Source organism: Talpa europaea, assembly GCF_964194135.1.
Source record: "Talpa europaea genome assembly, chromosome: 1".
Taxonomy (NCBI): domain Eukaryota; kingdom Metazoa; phylum Chordata; class Mammalia; order Eulipotyphla; family Talpidae; genus Talpa; species Talpa europaea.
The window spans coordinates 7183893-7195740 of record NC_140073.1 but is presented as its reverse complement, the minus strand read 5'-3'; the positions used below and the strand labels follow the sequence as shown (position 1 = coordinate 7195740).

Below are 11848 nucleotides of genomic sequence, written 5' to 3'. Positions count from 1 at the left end.
TTAATGCTAATGGCGGGAGGGCGGAGAAGCCTGATAAGTTTCATTTACCCTACAGTAAGGAAGAAAAAGTGTGTGAGTGTGTGTGAGTGTGTGTGTGTGAGAGAGAGAGAGAGAGTGTGTGTGAGATACAGAGATAGAGAGAGAGAGAGAAGTGATGGAGCTGGGTGAATGTTTGCTGAGGCATGAGAATGACATGGTCTGAAAATGACACCCCCGTAAGACACACACTAACCACAGAGAGAAACACAGAAAATGTACCAAAAAGTTCCAAAAACAGTGAACAGTGAATCCTTGGGGACGGCTGGCTGGGCGGGGTCCGGGTGAAGGGTATACGGAAGCTCTTTTCAGTAAGTCGGAAACAATCTCAACACAAAAAGTCGAAAATCTCCGACGTCCCTCAGAAAAGTGCCCTCGCCAGCCCCTCCCCTGCCGACCCCCCCTCTCCTATCCAGCATCCGGCCCCCACCAGCTTGACCCCCTGCTTTCAGGGGCCTCTCTCCACCTTGCCTCCCCCAGGTCCCCCCGCCTCAGCACAGCATCCCCCCCCCCCGCACACGCGCGCGTCCCTGCGTCCCGGGCGCCACGCGCTTCTGCTCAAGTTCCTCTTCCAGAAACACAAGCCTCACCCCACCTGCTGGGTCGGGGTCTCAACCTGCCCCTGCCCTGCGGGCGGAGAGACCTACCCCAAGCTTGCTGCGTGTGGTCCTGGGAACGCCCTGGAGCCCAGGAGCTCGCCTTGCGGACATTTCTCCAGCTGCCTTTAATCGAAGCTGTTACTGGAGCTGCTCTAGATTGACGGGAAGCCCGAGGGGGGCAAATACAGCCGAAACCCAATTTTTGAAAGAGGGAAAAACGCTTATAAATAAATAAATACGAGGGAAGAACAGGCAAACACACGTCCTCAAAGAAGACTTCAGCGAACCCGCGCGGACAGGTGTCGCCAAGGCCCCCCGAGACGGCCATCTCGCGCGGTCAGCGCGGCCCTCACGCTCGGATGAGCCAGTGCCGGAGCTGGCCGCCGCCCTCCTGTTCCGGGATGGCATCCAGGACGCCACCGTGCCACGAGCTGCCCACTCTCCCTCTTATTTATGAGAAGCAGCCGCTGACTCCTCGCCTTCCTCCCAGGAGAGGTGGCTGATGGTGGAGGCGCAGTGGTTGTAAGGCCCCTGTGCCCTCTCCCCTGCATTCTCTTAGGGCGGGGCAGGTGCCCCAGGGCTTGCCCTGTGGGCCGGGCAAAGCCCCGAGGAGTGGGGTGCAATCCCCCTAGCCAGCCGCCCCCCCCCACCCCGTCCCTGCAGTTCCCAGTGGCCCCAGGGCCCAAGGCAGGCAGGAGGCCCTGGGGAGCCTGACAGTCAAGGAAGGGTGAGGAGGCATGTGGGAGACAACCAACCCGCTCTGGCCCGAACCCAGCCCGCTCCCTCCAGCTGTCTCTCCTCCCTCTTCCAAAGCCCCAGCCAGAAGCACTCAGCCCAGCCAGCAGCGCCCCCAGCTATGCGCAGGCAGCCAGGGTGAGGGGCAGCTCCTGGAGCAGCGCCTTGGGGTGGGGCTGGGAGGGGGCCTTCCCCAGGCTTCAGGGTAGGAATTTCACCAGAGTCCCTGGTGACCAGCAGCCCTGCATCCAGGTGGGGCCCCTTTGGCCCTTAGAAGGCCCACTTGCTCCTCCCCCATATAAGGGCTGCCCCCTGGGCGTGGGGGCTGCGCTGGTCCACACTGCAGCTGAGGGCGGGAGTCTGGGTCATGGCCTGGGGTCAGTGGGTGGCGCTGCTCTTGCTGCTGCCAGCAGCCACTCTGGGGCAGGATCAGCGGCCGCACCTCCAGCCCGGGCTCCGAGGCCTCTGGTACCGCTATGACTGTGGGTTCAAGAGCATGCAGCTGCTGGTGTACCCCCCGCCAGGCCACACCGTCCACTTCAAGGCGATGGGTGAGTGGGGGCTGCACGGGCACCCGCCCAGCCGTGGGAGCAAGAAGGGCACGGAGAGGGGGCGGGTATGCTGCGGACCCCGGGTTCCCAGGGAAGGTCACCCAAGGAGCAGGGGATCCCCTGGCCATCGTGCCGAGCTGCAGGTCCTCTCGGTCGGACCTGGACTCTGCGTTTGTAAGCAGCCCGCGGGCGCCCCGGCTGCATCTAGCGGCAGAGGCCCGGGGCTGAGGTCTGGGTGGGGACCAAGGCCGTGGCTTTGGAGTCGGGATGTGAATCAGCAGCTTGTGAGCTGTGTGATCCTCAACAACTGACCCGCCCTCTCTGGACCTGCGTTTCCTGACCTGTAAGACTCGCCGTGGGGTGTGCTGCACCGGGGGGGCCAGGCCCCGCTGGGCTGATGCGGTGGGCGAGCCTTGGTGGGGGCAGCAGCCAGCTCACCTGGCAGAGAGCTCCATCGGCTCTTTCTAGCAAATCCCAGGTTTGAATCCTGCCCCTGCGGGTGGGAGCTGAGCAGCTCACTCCCCCCGCCCCTCTGCTGCCTCCTCCCCGAGTGTCGACAACTGCTGTGAAATCCTGGGCCCCGTGCCTGCGCCCCACTCCCCACTCGTGTTTACTCCACCGGCTTTTCATTCCTGCCTGCGGCTGGGCGCCACCAGCAGGGAAGCGCCCAAGGCCAGTTCCAGCCCCACTTTCTTAGAGGAAGAAACTAAACCAGAGAGGGAAGGGGCTGGCCTGAGGCCACACAGCCAGCGGCTCTCCTGCTGGAGTAGGGGTCTTCTCGGCAGCCTCCCTCCAGCTTCAGGCCTTACCCTCCCGTTGGCCTCTCTCTCTTCCCCCACCCAGATGAATTTGGGAACCTATTCGAGGTGAACAACTGCTCCGTCTGTTACCACTGGGTCACCTCCAAGCCCGAGGGGCCCAAAATCCTCTCTGCTGAATACAAAGGCTGCCTTGTGCTGGAGAAGGTAGGGCTTGAGAACTGCTGAGGGGGTGATGGGGGTGACCCTGGCTGGGGAGCAGCCGGACCTTAGTGTCGGGCAGGAGAGGTGCCCCAAAGACCCGGGATGGCGGGAGCCCAGGGCCTCTCCATGAGCAGGTGAGGCGCAGGCACTTCCTGGGGCCCGCCCACCAATCCAGCTCCTGCCGCCCCCAGCTGGGCTCCGGCTGCCCTCTCCTGTGCCGGGGTATGAGTGACCACACCTGGCTGCTCTCCTCCCGGCCTCCCACCTGTAGGACGGCAGCTTCCACCTGAGGGTGTCCATAGAAGCCATCCTGCCCAGTGGTCGTGTAGCTGGGACCCGAAACGTCACCATGACCTGCCCCCGAGATGACCTCGCCTGGACGCCGGACACCCACCAGGCGCCCCTTGCCACAGCTTCACTTTCTACCCCGTCTGCTCAGTCCCTCCACCCTGCCTCTGACCACACCTCTCCCAGCGCACAGTACCCAGAGCTTGGCTTCGTCCAGCCAGCCACTGCCTCGCCATCCCTCGGATCTGCGCCCACCCACCCCACTCCCACCCAACACCAGTGGAGCACCTGGGGACTCTGGGAAGAGGACAGGCCAGCTTACACAGGTAGGCGGAGCGTCCCTGGGTGCGCACCTGTGTCTGGGACCTGCAGTGGGCCGGGGGGATGGGGCAGCCTGCAAGCCCTTTGTTGGGCTCTGAGGCCACCTGCCTTCATTTCCCTGGAAGTCTGCTGCCCGCTGGGATCCATCCCATGTCCTTACCACACTATTGCCAACCCCAGGTACCCGTCTGACCCAGGACCAGTGCCAGGTGGCCTCTGGGCACATCCCCTGCCAAGTGAGAAGTTCAAAGGCAGCCTGTCAGCAGGCTGGCTGCTGCTATGACAACACCAGAGTGGTGCCCTGTTACTATGGCAACACAGGTACAATTTTCTGCACCAAACAGGGTCCCATTCCCCTGGATCCTGAAGCTGTCCCTAGAACTGTCTAATCCCCCTCTAGCAGAGACCCCTACCTTTAGCCTAGCGCACGCTACTTTGGATGATAAATTAAGCCTGTCCTACTTTTATTTTTTTAAAGATTATTTATGCATACGAGAACTGGGGTACAGGCCAGATGCGGGGGGTGAAAGGACTCCCAGAGACACTAGGGAGCAGAACAGGCAGATCTACTGAAATCCACTGCTGAGGGGAGCAGCGGGGAGACAGGAGAGGTCTGCTGCGCATGTGGGAATCTCCCTGGCCTGCGGGGGATCAAAGTCGTGCTGCAGAGGCTGCAGGTTGCCTCATAGCGCGGTGCTTAACCCCTTGCGCCACCAGGGAGGCCCCTGTCCTACTTTCAGAGTATAGATCAACTATTTTTTTGTCCCAAGCATAGGAAAAACTGGGTCCCTAAAGGGTTTGCTCCAGCGAACACAAGTAGAGAATGAGAGTCCAGGTCTCCCACTCTGAGGTCAATGCTCCCCTGGTGGAGGGGCCTGACCCCGAGGCCTGCTCTGCCTCTCTGATCTGTCTTTGCCCCAGTGACTGTCCAGTGCTTCAGAAGTGGCCACGCGGTCCTGGTGGTGTCCCAGGAAACGGCGCTGGCACACCGGGTCTCGCTGGCCAACATCCACCTGGCCTTCGCACCCCGAGGCTGCGCCCGGGCCCAGGAGACGGGGGCTTTCGTGGCCTTCCGCTTCCCCCTCACGCACTGCGGCACCACACTCCAGGTAGGAGTGGGCGGGGGCGGCGCCCAGCACCCCCCACCCCAGAGCCTCACCCGGCCGTCTCCCCCACAGGTGCTTGGTGACCAGCTCATCTATGAGAACCAGCTGGTGTCCGACATTAACGTCCAAGTGGGGCCACGGGGATCCATCACTCGGGACGGCACCTTCCAGTGAGCGCTGGGCTGTGGGGCTGGGTGTGAAGGGACCCCCCAGCATAGAACCAGCTTGGGGGCATCGGGGTTCCTGGTCAAGGTCCGTGTGACCTTGGATGAGCTACTGACTTCTTTCCAGCTCCCCCTGCGGGGCAGAGGGAATGCCCCTCACTGGGGCCCTTGGGGCTTTTTTTGAAGGGTCTGCCCAAGCCTGACAGGTAGAAGCCTTCGTAGTGCAGGGGAGGGGGTGCGGGGGGCGGGGCAGAGCCCTGAGCCCCCTGCCTTTATCCCTCCAAGAGCTGAGTTGAGCAACCAGAACTAAGCTGAAAGCCCCCCCTCCAGGCCCCAGGAAGAGGCTGTGGCCATTGCCACCTCCAGGTTTCACAGATAAGGCAAAAGATACTGTGATGAAGCACTCTGGGGGGGTGGGGGAGGGGAGGGGAGCCCTGGCTGAAGGGGGCCTCCAGGACCTGCTGATTTAGGTGACAGCGCCACACCCCCAGCCCAGGGCCCCCACGGGAATCTGTGCCTACCTTGGAAGGCCAGCTTAGGGGGTGGGGAGGGTTGGGTGCCCCCCCACCCCCAGCCCTGTGGGGTCAGAGTTCAGCTGTCGTGTTTCAGAACACTAAGCACTACAGGGTGGGGAGAGCGCTGGGAGCCAGCCAGAATGCCCCCAGCTGCTGAAGGATCGGTGGGGGCGGGGGGGGGGTGGTTGTGCCGCTGGGAAACAGCTGTGGCCTGCGGAATGAGCAGGGGCTCTCGCAGAAAGGCCTTGCGTTCAAGGTGGGCTCACTTGAGCCTGTTAGCACAGGCAGCACCTGCAGGCTACCGCCCGGCCAGGCACTGGCTAAGCAGAGGGACGGGCAGAGCGCTTCGGAGCGGGTGGGGTGGGCTGGTGGGTCAGCCACTCGCAGACGCCTGTGGGGAGCTGCGCATGAGCCCCCAGGAGTGCGGGGGCTCTCAGGTGAGAGGTCACAGGCCCCTGTGGCAGGCCAGCGCTCTACAAGGTGAGCGATGCTTCTCCTCCCTGTCCGCCGCCCTCGGGGGCACGGTCCTCTGACCAGTGAGCAGACAGGCTCGGGTTAAACCCCTCACCTGTGGTCCGAGGCCAGGAACTGCTGAGAAGACTCAGGCCCAGGGCCGCCCTGGCAAGGCCAGGCCAGATGGCGTCTGCCCAGCCCAGGAGGGTCCCCCCCCAGCCCTGTGCTAGATGCCGCCCCAGGAGGGCGAGATGGGCCGAGGACAGGGTGGGAGAGGGGCCTGCGCCTCCTTGGCAGGGGTGCGTGCCAGGGCGGGCACCCACACCCCTGCAGGCTACTCAGCGCAGGATGCCTGACTCTTGTCTTCTCCCCCGTCCTCACACCTGGACCTCAGGCTTCTTGTCCGCTGCGTCTTCAACACCAGCGACTTCCTGCCCATCCAAGCGTACATCCTCCCTGCCCTGCTGCCATCGCCCTCGCAGCAGCCCGCTGCTGTCAGCCAGGCCGGCCCCCTGCCCATGGAGCTGCGGATCGCCAAGGGTGCGCCCCCAGCCTCCCCTCCCACCCCGGGACCCTCCCCCCCCCCCCCAACCAGCTCACTAGCCCCTCTCCCTGCAGATGCCAATTTCAGCTCCTACTACCAGGAGGGCGACTACCCCATCGTGAGGCTGCTCCGCCAGCCTGTCCACGTGGAGGTCCGGCTCCTGCAGCGGGTGGACCCCAGCCTGGTCCTGGTGCTGCACCAGTGCTGGGCCACTCCCAGCGTCAACCCCTTCCAGCAACCTCAGTGGACCATCCTGTCAGACGGGTGAGGGGCCTGGGCCGGAGGGCCCCCCAGCACGCCAGCTGCTCCCCCCCCCCCGCCCTGCCACCTGCCCCTCCAGCAGGCCCCCTGACTCCTCTGCTTTCCAGGTGCCCTTTCAAGGACGACAGTCACAAGACCCAGATGGTGCCCGTGGACAGGGCCACAGTGCCCTTCCCCTCCCACTACCAGCGCTTCACGGTTGCCACCTTCGCCCTCCTGGACCCCCACAAGGTCCTCAGGAAGCAGGTAGGAAGTGCCGGTGTACCTCGTGCCCGCTCCCCATCTGACAAGCACTCCCGCAGCTGAGGGAGACGAAGTTTCCCGGGGGATTGGTTTGACCTGGTGTCGTGGAGGGCGGGCGCCCAGGTCCTGACCTTGGCTCAGCCCAGAGGTGACCCCTAATAACTCAAGTGGGGGGGACAGAAACCCCAAAATCTGAACATTGGTCATCTCGCTTCTGAATCTAGAAACACTGTGGTCAACCTAATTTTTTCCTAAGATTTATTGATGCATACAAGAACTGGGGTACAAGCCAGAGCGCAGGGCGGTGAGAGGATTCACCAGAGACAGAGTGGGGAGCAGCACACACACACACACACAGACTGACTGAAACACACTGCTGAGGGGATCGGCGGGCGAGTTGGGAGAGGTCTGCTGCGCCATGTGGGTCACCTCTCTGGCTGGAGGCTGTGGACAGCTTCACAGTGCTGAGACTTAACCCCTTGCATCACCAGGGAGGCCCTAATTCTGCTTCGAATAGTTATTACCCAGCGCCTTCCCAGAAGGAAACACAGCAAGCTTAGGGGTGTCAGGTTTCCTAAACAACACGTCCCTTTGTGGTGTCCCTGTATTCCAGGGGTGTCAGCACCTCCCAGATGGACTCCCTCCCAGACAGACTCCCCCAGAGCACGGGAGGTGGTTCTCATCTCGGTTGTGGTTCTCATCTCGGTTGTGTGCCTCTTTCTGAGCCCGGGGACCCCAGGCTCCTGATGGAGGGATCTGTGTGGTTGGGCCCAGTGGGGGCTGGTTCAAGTCCTCTCCTCCCACTTTGACTCCCAGGGGAGCTGCCTCCTGCCTTGTGCTCTGACAGCAGTGGCGACCTGTCGCCCCTCTGCCTGAGTCACATGTCACCAGGCGCCAGCAAGAGGGGGGCAGGCGAGCCCACCTCCCAATCAGTAGTGCAGCGAGGGGACGAGCCCACCCTCCCAGAGTCTCCAGTCAGAGGCAGCCCTGGGGGTGGAGGGGAGCAGCCTGGGGTGGGGCTCTGTCGAGGACGGCGGTTCCGCCACCAACTGCCGCAGCATCAGGGAGGCTCCCCTGCTAGGAAGCCTCTCCTGCAGCCTTGACGCACAACAGCAGGGGCTGCAGTCTCAGTCCACAGTCGGGGTGCCCAGGCCTCTCCTCGCCTGCCTGGCAGGGAGCAGCATGGACCGGGCCCGGGTCCTGCACCACGTCCCTACCTCAGATGCCGCCCGTGGCGTCCAGCCGCAGGCGCCTTGACCTTGTCCTCCTTCCCCAGGTTTACTTCTTCTGTAGCGTCTCTGTGTGCGCCCCGTCGTCGGGGTTGGAGACCTGCCTGCCGTCGTGTCACCCTGGGAATCCACGTGAGTCTGGGCGGGGGCGGGGTGGGGGGGTGCTCTGCAGGCCTGTTCTGGGCTTCGGGGCCTCGAGGGGCTGTAGGCCAGCCCAAGACGCTGTCCCTGCTCTCCCCCGACAGGACGGCGACGATCCTCCGGTTCCCTCAACACCACCAGCCCCCAGAACATCGTGAGCTCCCCAGGGCCAGTGAGCTTTGAGGATTCTTACCGACAGGAACCTCCACTGCGACCCGCAGGTACCAGGTCTTGGCCCCCGGGGTGCTGGCAGAAATGGGGGTGTTCCAGGCATTGCGAGGGCAGGAGGCGGCACAACTGCGTCCAGTGGGGAACTGGGCAAAGACAAATCTGCCTCAGCGGCAGGAAGGCAGCTTCAGCCCTGCCCAGTGTGATGCCGAGGCTGGCATGGAGGGGATGGCCGGGGGCCTCGTCCAGGCCTGCAGCCTCCGACCACTTCTCTCCGGCAGGAACTCCAAGCAGGAACTCCAGCCCGTGGCCGCTGCTCTGGGTGCTGCCCTTACTGTTGGCCGTCGCCCTGGTCCTGGGCGCTGGGGTCTTTGTGGGCCTGAGGCAGGTCCGGGTCCGGAAACTTCGGGATGGCAGAGGGTGAATGGGCTCAATAAACTGTCCTTTCCAACCCACTAAAAGCAGTTGTGCCGTCTCCTTGCGACTAGACCAGACTCCCTCTGGCTGAGACACTGAATTGCAGTCTGCGTACCGCATGCTTGGGTGGCGTCTGAGTCCTCTAGCAAGGAAAAGGCCATGATCCTCACGGAGAAAACAGGACAAGCAAGGCAGAGGCAGGTCAAATCTTGGCAGGTCCCAGAATGCCAGCAGCTGGCCTGGCTCGTGGCCTGGGGGCCTTCCCCAGACCCCAAAGCACCCTGCTTGGCTGCTGCATGGATGTGGGGACCCCAGAGTTCACAGGACCAAAAGAACCTAGGCCAGCTTGGAGGAGCTCCTCAGTCCCGCCAGAGCCCCCGAGCCCACCCCCAGGGAGGCCGGGTGCTTCCCAGCCCCAGCATCTTGCTCCCTCCCACCCCTGGCCGTGGGCCGACTGCATGGTGGGCATGGCCACCAGATGCCCGAAGCAGTGCTGGCTGTGCTGCTGACCTTCATTTACCCTTGTAGGACATGCGCCTTCGTCTCTGCCTGGGCAGCAGGTTGCTCACTGGGGGATACCCAGATATTCCGGGCTGGGGTGGGGTTCTGTCTCTGGTGGGCAAGGAGCATAACCTGGCATGGAGGAAGTCAGAACCGGGCCTCAGGTACCTTTCTGGGCCTTTGGGAGGACTTGAGCTACAGCTGGAGGGGCTTGGGCCTTGTTCCTGTGCTGAGGCTCCAGCCCTGATCCACTGGCGGGGGAGTCCTGGTCAAACAGGTTTGGGGTCAGGCTGAGTCACAGCCTGGGCTCTGTTTCTTCCTGGTTGAGCAATACTTGGTGGACCCAGCAGGGCCTCAGTTTGCCCTCTAGAGTGGGAATAGCGCCTGTCTGCATGGGGGTGTTGGGTGGGAGGAATTGATGAGACACCCCGGAATAGTGCATAGCCGTCAGCCAGTTCGCCAATACTATCGGCTGTCAGAATTCCCCCCGCCCTGCCCTGATCCTACTGCCTACCTGTTGTCTTTTCTTTCGCACATGAGGACAAGTGTGCAGCCCTAGATGAGGGCCTGGGGGATGCCGCCTTCCCGAGTCCCCAGGTGCAGGCCGCAGAATAGCCCCTGCAGGCGGGAAGGGACAGGACTTGCTGTGGAAGTTAAGTCACTTCTCTGAGGCTGTTTTCCCACCTGTGGCCGGACACCGCAGGCTGTCTCACTTCCTGGCTTGTATCGGGGCCTACGGGATAGACTCGTTGGGGTCTGTGTGAAATAAGTGAGGACTGTCAGAAAACCAAAAGGGACTTGTCCACCTCGCATGGACGCCATCTTGGGCCCCTGACCAGGCGCTGCCCCTCCCCGAGAAGCTTTCCGTTTCCCCCACGTGTTCACCTGCACTTGTGAACCACACACAGCTCTACTGACCTGAGACAAAGGTGTGTGACGTGTCCCCCTGGACATCTGGCGTCCATCTCACGCGAGAACCATCACATACCTGCTTGGTTCTTTAGACTCTCATGAGCTTATAGATTTGGGGGAACGAGCTTGTTCCCGCAGCCACCACACAGAATTCTTGTTCTGGCTCTTCAGCTGGAGGGGCCAGGCTGACTTGCTCTTCGGCCAGAGGTCGCGCTTCCAGCCAGGGCGGCCCTTTCCTCTTAGCCCTGCCTCCAGCAAGCTCATCACAAGTGTCTCCAACAGCACGGAAGGTGCTTCTGTGAACGGGATCTGGGCACTGTTCAAACAGCATCACTCTATAGATGCAACCAGCCACGCTTCCGCCTTTTCTGGCCTAAAGGCAGACATCTTGTCATTTCCTATCATTTTCCCGCGTTTTGGGGTTGCCCACGGCCTCGCTTCCTTTTGATGGAAACCAAGCCCGTGAAGTATAATGAGTGTTGCGTGATTATGTGAGCAGATTCTTTGCATGGTATTTTCTCAGAAATTCTTAGAATGACTGGGTCAAAAGCCCCACCCGTACTGATATCCTGGCGGGGTAGGGGGGACCCTGTGCATCCCCCAGATCCACACCTATCTGAGCACCAGAAACCAAATAGCACCATCGATTTAACATGGACCTTTCTGGTTTGAGGCCAAGCATCTTGCGTCTGACGAGCTGCATCTCTGTCTTATCTGGCCCCCGGTATCTCTTCCTTTGTCAACAGGGGTCAACTTCCTCATCTGATAAATTCTCCATCAAGTCGGCCATTGTGTTTTTCTGGCTGGAGTTCTTTCATCTTGCTGTTTGACAGGTTTCTGCGACAACGCGTATTTTATCCCTCATTTTGATCTTTGAACGCAGCAGAGACCTCCGCCCTCCCCTACATACGCACACACGTATCCCTTTCCTTTTTTGTGCTGTTTCTGTGGCCATGCCGGTCTCTCGTCATATGCACACAGGTACATGATTTGATAGGTAACCTTTACAACTAATATTTAATTTAGACGTTCATTTTGCTGATGCTTCCATGTAAAGTGTTGTGTACAGAAACATGTATGGATCGTGGACAGTGAAGGTCCCTGGCAGCAAGGGGCACGGGGCTCCCTGTGTGTCCCCCGAGGGGAGCAGGCTAAGCTTGGATGTTCCTAAATATCCATATCGAGCCCCTATTCTTGCCCAGTTGAATGTCTTCCCTCCCCGAAACACCTGCTGGTAGGGGCAGGAACTCGAGCCCTGAGAACAGTTGACTCAGACCCAAGCTCAGTCTCCAGATGCGGGAGGTGATAACAAACCACTTTGCTGACCTGTGGCAGGAAGCAGAGCACTGGGGGGGACTGTCAGGCTTTCTCTCTTCCTGCTCTTGGGGGCTGGGGGTCAGGGTCTGTGGCTGCAGCTCCACAAGACCCACGGGGCCCCCTACCCCTCCGTCCACTGCTGCCGTGAGGTCGGTGTCATGCCCTCTGCCCGCACGGCCTGCCTCTGCAGCGCGGTGATGTGGGCCTCCCCAAAGGGTGGCTCCCCGCCAGGGGTTTCTGAAAGCGTGTTTCATATAAAGTGCCTGCCCGCTCAGAGTCAACAACTAAGACGCCAGATTACATAGACAGAGCCTAAAATAGTGACTCCCGAAATAGCAGTGCTTAGATGGAGCTTTAGATGATCAAAGTGAGACTCTGAAGCTGG

At 61.4% G+C, this 11848-nt stretch overlaps 1 protein-coding gene across 1 annotated transcript; it reads left to right on the top strand.

The window, feature by feature from the left end:
- Nucleotides 1-1737: 1737 nt before the first annotated feature.
- Nucleotides 1738-8740, top strand: ZP1 (zona pellucida glycoprotein 1; the record flags this gene model as incomplete). The annotated part of the gene is made up of 13 exons (XM_084254302.1): nucleotides 1738-1921; nucleotides 2765-2886; nucleotides 3155-3497; nucleotides 3673-3813; nucleotides 4414-4601; nucleotides 4671-4768; nucleotides 6125-6270; nucleotides 6349-6538; nucleotides 6643-6833; nucleotides 7953-8005; nucleotides 8055-8139; nucleotides 8253-8369; nucleotides 8598-8740. 13 exons carry the CDS (start codon nucleotides 1738-1740, stop codon nucleotides 8738-8740), a joined length of 2001 nt encoding a protein of 666 aa, XP_084110428.1.
- Between the last annotated feature and the right edge of the window lie 3108 nt (nucleotides 8741-11848).